Source organism: Panthera onca, chromosome B4 (assembly GCF_046562875.1).
Source record: "Panthera onca isolate mPanOnc1 chromosome B4, mPanOnc1 haplotype 2, whole genome shotgun sequence".
In the NCBI taxonomy this organism is placed as follows: Eukaryota; Metazoa; Chordata; class Mammalia; order Carnivora; family Felidae; genus Panthera; species Panthera onca.
In genome coordinates, this window is record NC_138345.1 from 93,297,216 (window position 1) to 93,313,111 (window position 15,896).

General features: G+C 37.9%; 1 protein-coding gene and 1 long non-coding RNA gene across 9 annotated transcripts in view; one reads left to right on the forward strand and one right to left on the reverse strand.

Moving 5' to 3' along the window:
- Window positions 1–899: 899 nt before the first annotated feature.
- CPM (carboxypeptidase M) overlaps window positions 900–15,896 on the reverse strand; it is an 82,813-nt gene continuing 67,816 nt past the window's right edge. For 7 of the 8 annotated variants that reach the window (XM_078449697.2, XM_078449695.2, XM_078449698.2 and 4 more), the window contains 3 exons: window positions 14,846–14,998; window positions 4,804–4,952; window positions 900–2,813 (listed from right to left, as the gene is read on the reverse strand). In XM_078449697.2, the coding sequence (XP_078305823.1) occupies window positions 2,571–2,813; window positions 4,804–4,952; window positions 14,846–14,998 (545 nt within the window). In that variant the 3' untranslated portion in view covers window positions 900–2,570. Of the gene's footprint in view, window positions 2,814–4,803; window positions 4,953–14,837; window positions 14,999–15,896 lie in introns of those variants that run through there. The other variant, XM_081796211.1, reaches the window with a different exon arrangement.
- LOC145715620 (uncharacterized) lies at window positions 2,832–14,850 on the forward strand. Its single transcript, XR_014137961.1, has 4 exons — window positions 2,832–3,270; window positions 4,076–4,202; window positions 4,663–4,746; window positions 12,465–14,850. It is a non-coding gene; the product is annotated as an uncharacterized LOC145715620 (long non-coding RNA).

Consider the following 15,896-nt stretch of genomic DNA (forward strand, 5'->3'; position numbering starts at 1 on the left):
GGATTGAGTCATACTAAACTCTCACTACAAAGTTTACTTTTGAGCACAGCCATTGCTGCAAAATATATACCCTGAATGTACTCTGTGTTGAAGGTTTGGTTTAGATTTGTTTGGAGAGTATTTTACTTGTTTTACTTGTCTTTAAATGATTTTAAGTTTGATTCTGATGAAATTTCTGATTTTAAAAACATTATTTCCTTAAGAAATTTACACTAAAGCTCATGAACCACATCACATTTTGGTTTATGTCCCTTTGAAAATTGGTATCTTAGAAAAGGAAAAGCTATGACTCCAAAGGTCTGCTTGAAAAATAAGGCTTGATGGTAAATCGAATTTTATGTGCTTTGTAGAAATCCAAAATCATTTTCTGCAATACATACTTTCAAGTATATAATAAATTACGGTTTATTTAAATAAAAATGACCCAGATATTCAAGTTATTACCAGATTTTATAAGTGATAAAAAGACTACAAATTCTGTTTAGATTAACAAGTATGATTGTGTACATGTGAATAAGCTTGGCACAAGAATAGCTCCTATGTGCCCATGTGTCTCCCATTCACTTGTGGTTCTCATGCATTCACCATACACCAAACCCAACCAGTGTAGTTTCATTTTCAGATCCTATAGAACTTCCAATTGAAAGACAAAGGCAACTCGCAGTCCATGAGCAATACACAGCACTTAAAAACCTGCTCACGGAGTTGCTATTTTTTGATGTCCCCCCTCCCCTTAATTCTTACAATATTTTAAGATGGGTTAACTCTCATGATAGCAGAGAACAGTTGCTTCAAATTGAGTACTAATGGTAAAAATTTTGTTTTCTAATTTAAAAAAGGTAGCTTGTGTTAACAGGTAACATGTTTACTATGAACCTTAGGATAAATGCGAAGCGTAGTAAAAACACCATACTTGAATTTATTTGTTGACATGTATTTGAAAACACTCTTCTGTCAGTGTTACTACTGAGCTGGAGATTGCCAAAGCATTGGACCTCATTTGACAAAATGACTCAAAGCCCAACAGTTTCTGAGAGAGACTGGGAGTAGTAGGTTTGTGGAACTCTTCACTCATTCATTCAGTTTCTGCTATGTACTGGGCTCTGAGGATATAAAAATGAATTTTCCCAAACAAATTAAATACACTCTGGCCTCAGAGCTCACATTCTATTAGGGAAAATCATACATGAAAGTAGAAGATCATAATACAGTTGTAAATTCAATAATAGAGGTAACACATTAGAGAAGCAAAGAGGAAAGGTCTCCAGATTGACTGGGAAGGGGTTGATGGGGTGGAATGGAATGGAATGATGGTCAGCAGAGACTTCCTAGAGGAGTTGATACCTGAACTGAATTTTAAAGGAGTGGGAAAGAAAATGTCGTGGTGGGTCAGAATGGTATTCCAGATATAGTACACAAATAGCACATTAAGTGTATAGGAGCTACAAGCAGTTGACTGATGGTTTTTGTTTTGAGTAGATCCTCTTCCTCAGTGCCATGTAGAAGATGGACTTAAAGAGGAGAAGGCTGGGCACAAGAGACTAGCAAAACTGTCACCGCGGTGCCAGTGAGCTATGGTGGCCTAAACTTGACAACGTTACTAGCCATGGAGAGAGGGAAGATCAATCAACATTTGTAATTAACATCAATCTTTAGTGACTGACTGAATATATGGGATGAAGGAGGAGAAGAAACTGTCAAGGATAACACTCAGGTTTCTAGTTTGGTGGTACCAGTCACTGAGACAACTACAGGAGGAAGAGCAGCTCTAGAGAGAAAAAATGTGTGTGATTTCTACATGAATTTGAGGTACCTGTGGGTCATATCCAGGTAGATATGTACAGTGGGAAGTTGGACTGGAGTTTGAAGCTCTGGCAAGAGGCTGGACTTACACATTTGGGGGTCATCAGCGTAACTGATGTGGCATCTGAGCGCAGGAAGGCAGGGACACTTAATTGACCTGTTATTTTGGGGCTCTGTAGACACAACCTTGTCATCCCATCAGGCCCATGTTTTTGTGGGCCACTGAGACATTGTTGCCTATTTTCTCTCCTCAGAACATCTGATAAATGAAATTTTCCAGTGCTATCATTTCTCCACGTGCTGAGAATTAATTATATTTGGCACCAGTAATTACTATATATCTTCACATCTAGCATTCACCACAGGGTTTTGTATATAGTAAGTAATCAACGAATGTTCATCTTCATTGCTTATATTCATCTGGCTCTCTGTATACAAAATTAGCTCCATTTTTTTCTTGCAGGAACTTCTTTCTTGATTCTCAAGTTTTTCTTACAAATTTCTAAGACAACTTCAAGATTGAGCATAAGTGTACTTGATTGAGTACTTGAAAGGTAGGTATCTTCCATTCATCAAGACTAAATCATTGCTTTTGTTATCACCACACATAGCTTGCTGTGATTTGGAAACAACCATTTATCTTCTTAGGGAAGGACCATGAAGTTTATTCAGTCAAGGTCCCACAGAGGGAGTTGAGAGTTGCAGTAACCTGGCATGAGTAATCCCTGATTCCAGGTGATGATGGGGAGTGTGTTCCATATTTTGCTTTATTTGACAAATATGTGAAAGACAGTCACTAAAAATAAGAACAGACTAGGCTTTGTTGCCTCTGACTGGCTTGGCAAATCACTATATAGAGGAATCTTAGAACATGAAGGATTTGATACTGGGATAGAATCCAGTTGCACTCTGAATGGAAGTAAAATATCCTTTTTAAGAGCACTGAAGTTCTGGGATTTTTCTGGAATAACCACGTTTGTGAGGTATGGATCATGCCCTGGGACTGTAACCTGAGAGGAAACAAGAAACAATTATTTTCTATATGCTAACTACTTTGGATGTAAATTTAAAAAAAAATTATAAAAAAATAAAAATGTTAAATAAAAATAAAAATATATTATCTTAGAAAAAGAATAAAGCCAATGACTTAAAAAAAAAAAAAAAAAAAGAATTATCTGAGTGATTTCAGATGTTTTGTGGGGCCAGCACTAAAAACACTGATGTCTACCACTACAAGTGTGCCCTCTATGAAACACATGTAACCATCTGCCAGGCCTCCCCAGCTGGTAACCGCTTCAGTCCTGCTCACTGAATGAATTGTCCAATGCCCATTGATATGGACCACCGTTGCTAATGCTGTTGCCCCAAGAATTATAAAGTGAAATAAGACAGGTCCTTTATTTGGAGATGTAAGCCAGGAGAAGAAAGCCACAGACTGTATCCCCATCATTTCTATGGAGAGCAAAGGTAAAGAGTTGACAGTTTCCCTTTGTCCCAAGTCTGTACTTAATATCCTGATTGGGTATCGATATTATTCGTAAGTGAAATTCTTTTTTAAATTTATTTCATTTTCCTTGCAGCTGATCTAAGTGTACAAGTTTATTGCTTCCTCAAAAAGCTTTGATTTTACCCAGTTTTCTCCATGAGTTTGAGTCCTAAGCTAGATTTATTTTTTTGGTAGAAGATATCAGAAAAAATACGACAAATGCTAACCTAACTACAGACCATGTCCACTAAGAAATACTTTTACTATATATGGTAGAGAGGGAAAAGAATGGGGAAAATCATTTATTGGGCACTAATATATATTTCAGTCATTCATTTCAGCTTCCAAAGTCTTGCCTTCCACTCTTATCCCAGAACTAGTAGCTAAAGCCAATAGGTACTACATTAGTCTAACTGGAAATGAACAATTCATAACTTTGTAAGTGTGTGACTTATTTTTGGGATTACATAAAAATAATTTAGCTTCATTACAAGCAGCCCCCTCCCCTTATCATAGAATGGAAATGTCAGTGTAACAGGAACATAAGGGGCCTTTTAAGGCAAAGATTCACAGTGAATTGATGTCTTCCTGGTTCTAGGAGAGATTCTTAACAAGAGGATTAGCAGTTGATGAGCCCCCACTGCTGAGCACTGTGGGGATCACCTACGGAACAGAGAAGCTCTGAATCCTGCAGTTGTATAAATTGAAAAACATGCCTTTCATTATTTCACCTTTATAAAATACAAGGCCAGTTTTTACTACAGAATAGATGACTTTTTTCCCCAGGAGTCACTCTGTACAGAATGACTACCATAGTTGGGATCAGACTCACTAAGCAAAGCAGAAGAATCTTGAGTTTCTTAGAGAAAGTCAAATCAAAGAGGAACGGGCACAACCTGGTCAACTAAATGAGGTACTTCATTTAATTCATTTACAAAAACCTGTTTGCGCTCAAACTAGTCCAAGCCTCCTCCTAGGAAGAAATGACTCAAACATCTTAATAGAATTAAACCTGGAACTTTACTTGCATTGATTGGAACTCACCATCATTTGCTTATGAAAGGGCTGCAAAATAGGTCGGTCTGTGGATCAAATTTTATTTATAATGAATTCTAAGGAATCTGTGCCCCAATCCACTTACTAGCAGAAATTATGTTTCATGAAATGGGTGTTAAAATGGTATTCCATGAAGCTTGGAAGTACTTTGGCTACATTGTTTAATTATTGTTATTAATAAGGGTCATTCTGTCTTTTATCATAAAAGGGATCAAAAGAAACAGAACTTGGCTTCTATTAAAACATTGCCAGTTGGGGAAAAATATGATTTTTTTGGTTTGTTCCTATCACTCTCACCCTCTCCCACTCCCTACCAGATGCCATGTCTGATGTTGTCCTTTCCTTCTGTCCTGATGTATCTACTTCTGGGACTTTCCAGACTTATTTCAGATTCCTTCTGGGTAAGTATTGCAAGTTCTAAAGTGTTTTAATAACAATAACTAGGGCTGTATACTTACATTTATTATGTAGGACCCAGGCAAGAGAAGGAGATAATACTCTCCAAATTTGTTGGTTCTATAAGGGCAGATATGTTTTCTGTTTTGGACTTCTACAATTACATTGGGTAACGGATTTCCATTCTGATCAAAAACTTGACCCTTTACACCTGCAAGACAAAAAGAGCATTAAATGTTAATACCGTGTTTTATGACATATAAATTCTTGTAGTTACTTAAGAAAAATATGCCCAATATTTATTAAGTTGTCTTGATAATAACAATGAAGTATTTAAGGGAAGGTAAACTGTTTCAAAAAATTGAGATCTAATTGTCATATAACATTATATTAGATTCAGATGTATAACAAAATGATTTATTTGTGAAATGATCACCATAATATATCTAGTTAACATAATTCAAAATTTTTTCTTGTGATGAGAGCTTTTAAGATTTACTCTCAGCAAATTTCAAATATACAATACAGTATTATTAACTGTATTCATTGTGCTAAACATTAAATCCCCAGGATTTATAACTGCAAGTTATACTTTTTCACCAGCTTCACCCATTTTAGCTGCCCCGTGCTTCTGGCAACTACCAATCTGTTCTCTACAAATCAGTAGGAATTTTTTGTTTGTTGTGTTTTTTAAGATTTTATTTTTAAGCAATCTCTACACCATATATGGGGCTTAAACTCAACCCTGAGGTCAAGAGTTGCACACTCCACTGAGCCAGCCAGGTGCCTCTGTTTGTTTTTTTTTTAATTCTACATAAAGGTGATCATATGGTATTTGTCTTTCTCTGTCTGACCTTTCACTTAGCACGATGCCCACAAGGTCCATCCATGTTGTTGCAGATGGCTGGATTTTTTTTTTTTTTTTTTGGTATGAAGAAAAAGTGATGTGCATATACATTTTCTTTATGTGATCATCATTAGACCCTGAGGTTGCTTCCATGTCTTGGCTATTGCAAATAATGCTGCAGTGAATGTGGGGGTGCAGATATCTTCTCAAGTTAGTGTTCGATTATCTTAGGATAAGTACTCAGAAGTAGAACTGCTGGATCATACTGTGTAGCTCTTTATTAATGTGAGGAACGTACATAGTGTTCTCCACAGTGACTGCACCAGTTTACATTCCCAGCAACAGTGCACAAGGGTTCTCTTTTCACATCCTTGTCAATACTTGTTTCTTGTGTTTTATTTTTAGCCATTCTGACAGGTGTGAGTTGGTGTCTCATTGTGGTTTTGATTTGCGTTTCCCTGATGATTAGCAATCTTGGGCACCTTTTCATGTACCTGCTCGTCGTCTTTGGAAAAATACCTCTTCAGATCTTCAGCTTAATTTTTAAGTTGGATTGTTTTGTTTTTTTTGTTTTGTTTTGTATGTTTGTTTTTTGCTGTTGTGTCGTAGGAGTTCCTTATATATTTTGGTTATTAACCCCTTACCAGATACATGATTTGGAAATATTTTCTCCCATTCGATAGGTTGCCTTTTCATTTTATTGATGATTTTCTTTGCTGTGCAGAGCTTTTTAGCTTGATATAGTCCCACCTGTCTTATTTTTTCTTTTGTTGCCTTTGCTTTTTGGTATCAAATCCAAAAAAATAATTGCCAAGACTGATGTCAAGGAGCTTACCACCTATGTTTTCTTCTAGGGGCTTTATGATTTCAAGTTGCATATTCAAGTTTTTAATCCATTTTAATTTTTGTGTATGATATAAGACAGTGGTCCAGTTTGCTCAGCACCATTTATTGAAGAGACTGTCCTTTCCCATGTATACTCTTGGCTCCTTTGACATAAATGAATTGACCATATACGCCTAAACTTATTTCTGGGCTCTCTATTCTGTTCAATTGATGTATGTGTTTGTTTTTATGCCAATATCCTACTGTTTTGTTTACTATAGCTTTGAAGTATAGTTTCAAATCAGGAAGCTTTGTTCTTCTTTCTCAGATGGCTATTCAGGGTCTTTTGTGGATGCATACAAATTTTAGGGTTGTTTGTTCTCTGTGAAAAACACTGTTGGAATTTTGATAGGTATCGCACTGTGTAGATTGGAGTTGTATGGACTATTTAACAATATTAATTTTTCTAATTAATGGATTATCTTCATTTATTTGTGCTTTTAATTTCTTTTATCAAAGGTTTATATTTTTCTGTGTACAAGTCTTTCTCACTTCCATGGTGAAATTTATTCCTAGGTGTTTTGTCAATAATGCAGTTTTTAATGGGATTGTTTTCTTAATTTCTCCTTCTGATAGTTTGCTATTAGTCTAGAGAAATACAACAGATTTTTGTATATTGATTTTGTATCCTTCAACTTTACTGAATTTATCAGTTGTAACAGTTTTTTGATAGAGTCCTTAGGGTTTTCTATATATAGTATTGTGACTTGGAAATAAGTGAGGGTTTTACCTCTTCCTTTCTGTTTTGCATGCTTTTTATTTTTCTTACCAAACTGCTCTGGACTTCCAGTACTATGTTGAAAAAAAGTGGTGAGGGTAGGTGTCCTTGTCTTGTTCCTGATCTTAGAAGAAAAACTTCTACTGTTGATTATGAGGTTAGCTGTAGGCCTTTCATATATGGCTTCTATTATGTTGAGGTACATTCCCCTCTATACCCACTTTGTTGTTAGTTTTTCTAAATGGATGTTAAATTTTGTTAATTTTTTTTTCTTCATCTATTGGGATATTATTTTTATCTCTCATTTTGTTAATGTGGTATATCATGTTGATTGATTTGTGGATGCTGAGCCACCTTTGCATCCCTGGAATGAATCACTTGATCAAGGTCCTTTGAATGTATTGTTGAAGTTGGTCTGCTAATACTTTGTTGAGGATTTTTGCATCTGTGTTCATCAAGTATATAGGCTTGTTATTTTCTTGTAGTGTTGTTTGTTTTGCTATTGGGGTAATGCTGGCCTTATAAAATGAATTTGAGAGTTATCTCCTCTTCTGTTTTTTGGAAGAGTTTAAAGAGGATTGGTATTAACTCTTCTTTAAATGTTTGGTAGAATTCACCAGTGAAGCTATCTGGTCTTGAGCTTTTGTTTAAATTAGGAGATTGCTGGCATATTTTTTATTAGTAGTAAAAGGTCTGTTCAGATTTTCTATTTTTTTTCATGATTCAGTCTTGGTAGGTGTATGTTTCTATGGATTTAATGATCATCTAGGTTGTCTAATTTTTTGATGTACAATTGTTTAGTCTTTTATGATCCTTTGCATTTCTGTGGTATCAGTTGCAACATCCCTTTCATTTCTGAGTTCTTGCTCTCTTTTTCTTGGTGAGTCTAACTAAAGGTTTATCTTTTAAAAAAAAACAGCTCTTAGTTTTGTTGATCTTTTTATTGTCTTTCTAGTTTTTATTTCATTTATTTCTTCTCTGATCTTTGTTCCTTCCTTCTAATAACTTTGGGCTTAGTTTGTTCTTTTCCCCTAAGTTGAGAACAAACTAAGTTGAGGTGTAAAGTTAGGTTATTTTAGATTTTTAAAAATTTTTTTTTTTTTTCAACGTTTTTTATTTATTTTTGGGACAGAGAGAGACAGAGCATGAACGGGGGAGGGGCAGAGAGAGAGGGAGACACAGAATCGGAAACAGGCTCCAGGCTCCGAGCCATCAGCCCAGAGCCTGACGCGGGGCTCAAACTCACAGACCGCGAGATCGTGACCTGGCTGAAGTCGGACGCTTAACCGACTGCGCCACCCAGGCGCCCCTAGATTTTTAAAAATTTTAATTCCAGTAAACATACAGTGTTATATTAGTTTCAGGTGTAAAATATAATAATTCAACAATTCTGTGAGATCTCAGTTTCTTACTGTTGGCATTTATCCCTATGAACTTCTTAGAATAGCTTTTGCTGCATCCCATAAGTTTTGCTATGTTGTGTTTTTATTCGTTTCAAGGTTTTGATTTTTCTCTTTGAGCCACTGATTGTTCAGTAGCATGTTGATTCACATCTGAATATTTGTGAATTTTCCAATTTTCTTCTAGTAATTGATTTCTAGTTTTATACCACCATTGTTGGAAAAGATGGTCAATATGATTTCAGCTTTGTAAACTTATTAAGACTCATTTTGTGGCATGACATAAAATTTATCCTGGAGAATGTTCCATGTGCACTTGAAGAAAATGTATATTCTGCTGCTGTTGGATGAAATGCTCTGTGTTTATTAAGTACAGCTGGTCTAACGTGTCGTTTAAGGTCAGTGTCTTCTTAGTAATTTTCTGTCTGATCTATCCATTGGTGAAAATGGTATATTAAATCCCATTACTGTTATTGTATTGCTGTCTATTTTCCCCTTTAGGTCCGCTAATATTTGCTTTATATAGTTAAGTACACCTATATTAGGTCTTCTTGTTGGATTGGCTCTTTTAGAATTATATAATGACTTTGTCTCTGATCACAGTCTTTATCTTAAAGTCTGTTTTTTTTTTTGTTAATGTAAGTATAGCTATCCCAGCTTTCTTTTGGTTTCCATTTCCATGGAAAATTTTTCCATCCCTTCACTTTCAGTCTGTGTGTGTCCTTTTATCTTGAAGTGAGTCTTGTGAAGGCAACATACAGATGGGTCTTGTGGTTTTTGTTTTTTTTTTTTTCTTTTTCCTCCATCCAGCTACTCTATGTCTTTTGATAGAAGAATTTAGTTCATTTACATTATAGTCATTATTGATAGGTATGTACTTATTGCCATTTTGGTAATTGTTTTCTGGCTGTTTTATAATTCCTTTGTTCTTATTCTCTTCCTTTGTAATTTGTTGGATTTCTAGTGTATGCTTAGATTCCTTCATCTTTTATGTATCTATAGGTTTTTGCTTTGTGGTTACCTTGAGACTTACATAATACAGTCTACTTTAAGTTGATAATAACTTGATAGCATTCCAAACCTTTGCATGTTTACTCCCTCCAGCCCACATTTTACATCTTTTTACCTTGGGATAAACAAATTATTGTAGCTATATATTTGCTTTGTTTTTTAATGCTTACAATAGTTTTATAAGTGATAAACCCACTACCTTTACAACATTAGATTATTCGGAATTTTATTAAATATTTTTTACTAGTGAGGGGGGCGGGGTGGAGGGGTGGTGGAAGAGAGAGAGAATCTTAAGCAGGCTGCATGCCCAGCACAGAGCTGACATGGGACTCAATCCTAAGACCCTGGGATCATGATCTGAGCCAAAATTAAGAGTCAGATGCTCACCTGACGGAGCCACCCAGCCACCTCTTCCAGTCTTGGAGGAGTGGTCTTTTGTGGATGAACCTTATAATTCAACTCTGCCCTAGCTCTTGGTTGTTTCTCAAACCTTTGTGTTTGTCTAAGCAGCCTACTTTATTCTTAGTAGATCCCAGTAGTTGAAGTTGTGCCAAGACCTGTCAGTACCTAGATTGAGGCTGATTAGAAGCCAGACCTTCAGGCAGAGGCTCTTAAAGTATCCAAAAAACCTTTCAGGGGGAAGACCGGGGACTGGATGTGTCTCCCTGCTCCCTTTACACTGAGCCCTGGGGTGGTAGCCAGTTAAGAACTATTTGTTTGCCAGTGTCCTGTTGAACCCATGAACACGAACCCCACTGGCTACCAGAGCTACCAAGAGGTACCAGACGCTTGCATAAACTCCTTTTTGGGAGACACTGGTGACCTGGAGGGAGAGAGAGTACAAACATGGTGTCTGCTGGCCTCCATCTTTGGAGAATATTTCAGTAGACCCCTAGATGTGTGTTAAATATAGGTGTCTGCCCTTCAGGCCAAAGCTTTAAGAGCAGCAAACAGGCCTCTTTCACAAAAAAAAAAAAAAAAAAAAAAACAAAACCCCAAAACTGGGTATCTTTCAATTGGTGGGCTCTGCACGAGGCCCTGGCAGGTAGCCAACTGAATCTGTATGAATCCTTGAAGTTCGATATAGCCTTGAGGGTCTTGTGGATGCAAGTCCCATGGCTTTCAAAGCGAGGTGTTTTGAGGGATTGTCTCTTTGGTGTAGCTCTTAACAGTAGGGTGCCAAATATGGGGTTCAAACCCTTTGCGGCTCAGGGAGAAGCTTGGAGGTGTAAGTTCCTTCCTGATGTGTGCCTGCACCAGGGACGGGGGTGTATGGCAAGATCGTGTCTCAACCTCTCCCACTCATTGCAATATAGTTTTATTCTCCCTCACCCAATGTGTAGGAATGGCTCAGGTAGTTTTTGGGTTTCTTTCAGAGGAAATTGCCCCATATGTAGCTGTAGATTTGGTGTGTCTGTGGGAGGAGAGGAGTTCAGGATCCTCCTACATTGCCATCTTGAACCAAAACTAGGAAAACTTATTTTTGGATGTAACTTAAAATACAGTCAGGCTACCAATTGTATATATAGGCTAAATCTGTTGTCAAATATTCCATTAATAACACAGATTATCAAAATGAGAGAACACAGATGACAATCTAAGTCCATTCCTTTCCTTTCCAAGTTGTCTACTCAGTCACCAAACTACTATGACATTGCCCTCAGTGGATTCCATTAAATCCTAAACTAAAAAATGCCAGTGTATTTACAAAAGGGGGTGGGGAGGTGCCTGGCTGGCTCAATCAGTGGAACATGTGACTCTTGATCTTGGGATTATGAGTTTGAGCCCCATGTTGGGTGTAGAGATTACTTAAAAAATCTTTTTAAAAAGGCCAGTGTACTTATAATAAGATACTTATCTATGCAAGGGACTTAAGAGTTTTGTCTCCTGGTCAAACTACATGTGAAACAATTATAATCACAAGATTGCTTGGAATCATGGAACTGATTGAAGGTGTCTTATTACTAACAACAGGAGTGAACATTTAGTGACCAGTTAGTATGTTTCAGGCTCTATGGCAAAGTGCTTAATGTGCATATTCTCTTTGAATCCTCACATCAATATTATCACAGTTTTACAGATGAGGAAACTAAGGCTTTGGATTATTAACTAACCTTAAACTCGTACAGCTAAGTGGTACAGCATGGCTGTAAATCCACACTAATCCCCAGGACCACACCCCACCTCTCAAAATTTCAGGAGTACAGTTGACAAAAGGCCATTTATAAAGACTCTTCTCATTTTAGAGGCGCCTTGGTGGCTCAGTTGGTTGGGCATCCAACTCCTGGTTTCGGCTCAGGTCGTGATCTCACAGTCCATGAGATGGAGCCCCGCATCAGGCTCAGCACTGCTGTGCAGAGCCTGCTTGGGATGGTCTCCCCCACCCTCTCTTTTTTTAAGTTTATGTATTTTGAAAAAGAGACTCTTCTCATTTTAAATGTTACTTTTCACCTTCTAGTTTGCTCACTTAATGACAAATCATCTTAATGACGTAAGACTCCACAATGAAAAAATGACCCTGAACTATCCCCAAACTATCTACTTTGTAATTATCTACTAGAGCAGAAAAATATGAGGCACATACTAGTTTCCTTCAGAAAAGTTTAAAATGAAACATCTTTGTCTCAAACATTAAACAGACTTCTGGTTGACCCAAGTTGCCTTTTACTTTCTTTCCTAATTCTTGACTCTTCATTTTTCCCCCCAGAGAAGGAATTACTAAATGTTGTATTTCCTTCTAGTATTTTCAGAAGACATCAGCTATGTTAACCTCAATTTTCATGTAATTTGTTCTTTTACCTCTTCTAAAAGTTTCGTTTATATTTATTTCTCTTACTTGGTATTTATCCTTTTGGTCTTTAGGTAGTACCCAACCACAAACATCAGTCGTAAGTTAGTAGCCTGATTATGCATTTATTCGTTGGGTATCAGTGCCATTATTCTTTGAAGAAATACTTCCATCCTGCCCTTCTTAGGAAGTCCTTTGACACATTAGGTAAGTACAGATATGTCCCGTCATCACAGCTTTGTGTGACAGAAAGAACCCAGTCAATTCTCAGTGTAAATCCCAGCTCCTAGGACTCTGTTTCATCACCTGTAAAACGGGGGTGATATGTACCACCTTCCAGCCCCTTCTATTGGTGCAGGAGGCCTTTCCTTCCCAGACAAGGTAGGCCGGAGACTTCCAGATGGGTCAAAGTCTCAGAGGCGTCTTAAGCAAGTGATGAAGCTAAGCCAGTGAATGCAAACACAGCTTGACAAATACCAGTACTTTCTTTAAACCACAGTAATACCCCTAAGAAGGTGTTTGCTCCCATCATCCCTAAGCAAAGATATTCTTTGGCTTAATTGAGAGACCTTTTCCATCCAGTAACAGTAACCACACTGTCAATATTTTGAAATCAGTTTTCATTATTAAATTAGAAAAAGAAAATGCCTGCCTCTGTCTTAAACCACAAGGGGGCAGGGTTGATGTGCTTTATATACACTTTTAAGTAGATTGTGCATACCTGATTATAGGGACAGGCAGATAAATACTCTTTATGAAACCTAGTGTAAATGGACTTGTAAGCCCTCCAAATTAAGAATTACTTAACATGCTATAATTTGCATGTTAAGTGACAGTTTATAAAGCTCCTCGTTGGCATTATTAGGTCACCATGATATTTCAGAGCCCACCTTAATTCGGTGCTTAGCAAATAACTTTTACTGCTAGACTGAAATTCCAAAAATAGTGCAGTTATGTGGAGCATATTCCTTGTCCAGCTTGCAGTCACACGTTGATGTTGATGGAGGAGAAATTTTACAATAGGCAGAGGAACATATTAAAGGTAGAAATACAGTAGAAAGGCTAAATGTGCCTCGTGAGGAAAATCTAGTGGTGAAATACCAGAATAGTAATCAGGAGAAGACCCAAAACAAAGCTTGATGATGTGAAAAAGGAGAAGGACCCAATAATCTAAATAAATGCTAATAATGACTTTTTTAACATCTTATCACAGAGAATCAGCCTACTTCATGAACTGGCTGAGACATTTGACACAGCCCTGTGAATTCACCACTAATCTTTGTGTGCTTGTGTTTTTGGGTGGGGGGTAGTGGGGGGAGGGTGCTGGAGGTTGGGGATAGAGGTATGAAAGGAGGGAGGGGCATCCATTTTAGGGATATGGAACCCAGAGAAGCCCTTAATTGTCCTTGCACTCAGCCCTGTACCCCCTGTGCTTCTGACTCTTCCCTTCCTCAACTGCCTCTGTCTCTTTAGCAGGTGGAAAGCTTTGGCGTGAAGCACACAGAAAATTCCAGGAATTGTGCAGCTATATAGCAGGCCTATGAGGCAATCCTCTTCAACACAAACACATACCTTCTACTTGGGCTTGATGGGGTAGCATAACTATTGTGCCAATTTCTGATACGTTTCTTCCCCCAAGCCATATGAATGGAGAAAACTAAACTCTGGCAATGCAGAAGAGCCTTCCACACTCTGCCCAAAGAGACACAGCCTGGTTAAATACATTTGAACTCCCTGAATCCATCACCATCACAAGCAGTATGATGGTTTTTAAAGCAAGGTCCCTGAACCGGCAGCAGCATCTCCTTGGGAAAGATTAACCAGTCAAGGCACACTAAATCAAACTCTGGGGATGTGTTTTAACAAACCCTCCAGCGAGTCTGCCGTACATGTTCGAGAACAAACACTCTTGCCACATTTAGCCTGTCTATGACAAAGGCTAGATAGCTGTCAAAAACCAGACTAGACTGGGAAGGTTCCCAGGACCAGATCATTTGGCAGAGTTGCAGGCTGTGAGGGGTTTGAAGCTAATGGTGCCAGGTCACCAGCCCAGGACGCATGTTCAGGGTTCTCTGGATCTATGATATTGTGTGACAAGTGGCAAGCAAACTTGGCATTTTCTAAATGGGTGATGATGTAACAGAGTCATAACCTGTTTTCCTGGATCTCTTGCCAGATTTCTAGGGCTTCAACATGTAAAATGTGAAGTACTGTGGATTTCATACCCCTACACTGAGTAGCATACCTCATGCTCTCTCTTATATGAACTGACAAGCACTGTAACTCTCACATGCTGCAGATATTCATACAGGGAAAATTCTTCATCATTAGTTCTGGTACTAAAAATGAGGCTGTACCGAGAAAACAAACAGGGACTTGCATTTTCTCAACCCAAACATTTTGCCAGATGCCATGTTTTGTGTTAAGAGGAATTAATAAGAAAAATCTTACAAACCTAGGTGCACCTGTTTTATATATTCAATCAATGAGGCTTTGTTTTTATTCCAGAAGAATGGAAGCTTCTCCTCATGAGGATATTTACAGCACGACAGCTCCAATGTAATTTCAAAACACTGGGCCCAGATGTAGTTGTAATCTTGCATTCCACCTAAACACAAGCATATTTAATTTTTTAAGGTCTAAAATTGGAACAGAGTCAAGTATCCTGTCCCTTGGGGACAAATGAATCCGTTGCAAAGAAAGTACATTTAAACAGGAAAAGATGAATTTGACATATTAGCATATAAAGTCACGGCCTGCCATTTTATTACCCAGGCATGAACAGGCAATCCTAAATGTTCCCATATGGGTAACTGGATCAGAGCTAAGGTTCAACTGTGCATCAAAATCAACTGAGGGGCAGGGGAAGGGTCAGCCTTTTTTTTCCCCCCGATCATACATTACAAAAAGGATTCATCAATGTACATTTCTTCTGTGAAAATCATTTTAAACTGAGAGTGATACTTCTAAAAAATGTTTTTGCAAACCATTCATAAATACACATGTAAGCTAAGTATACTCATTTGGCGGAATAATAGTGGCTGACATTTAGTGAGTGTTCACTATTACCGGGCACCGTTTGAAGAGTTTGTCGCCCATATTTTACAGATGGGGAAACAATCGCTTACGGTAAGTAACGTGCCAGTGAAGGCCGAGCCCAGAGCACAGGCTGTCTTGCGGGCCCCGTGCTCTTATGACACGAAACTGCTTCAGGGGATGAAAGAAAGGCTGCTGTGCTAACTTTCGGGAGAGAAGGGACCCAGGCCCCCTTGCGTCCGGGGCTGCCGTCACCTGTGCTCAGTTTCTGGTTCTTACCTCTGAAAACCCAGTTTTCAAAAGGGTATAATCATATTTCCTATCTTCTAAGATGCAAGATTTTCATATTTTAAAATCTCTGAATTGGATGTGTCTTAAATTTGATGGCTAAAAACCATCATTGTGGCATGAGTTTGGCCAGAAACATTTGTTTTTTCTTCCTTGGTGGTACCGTGTATTTTCCAACCAGT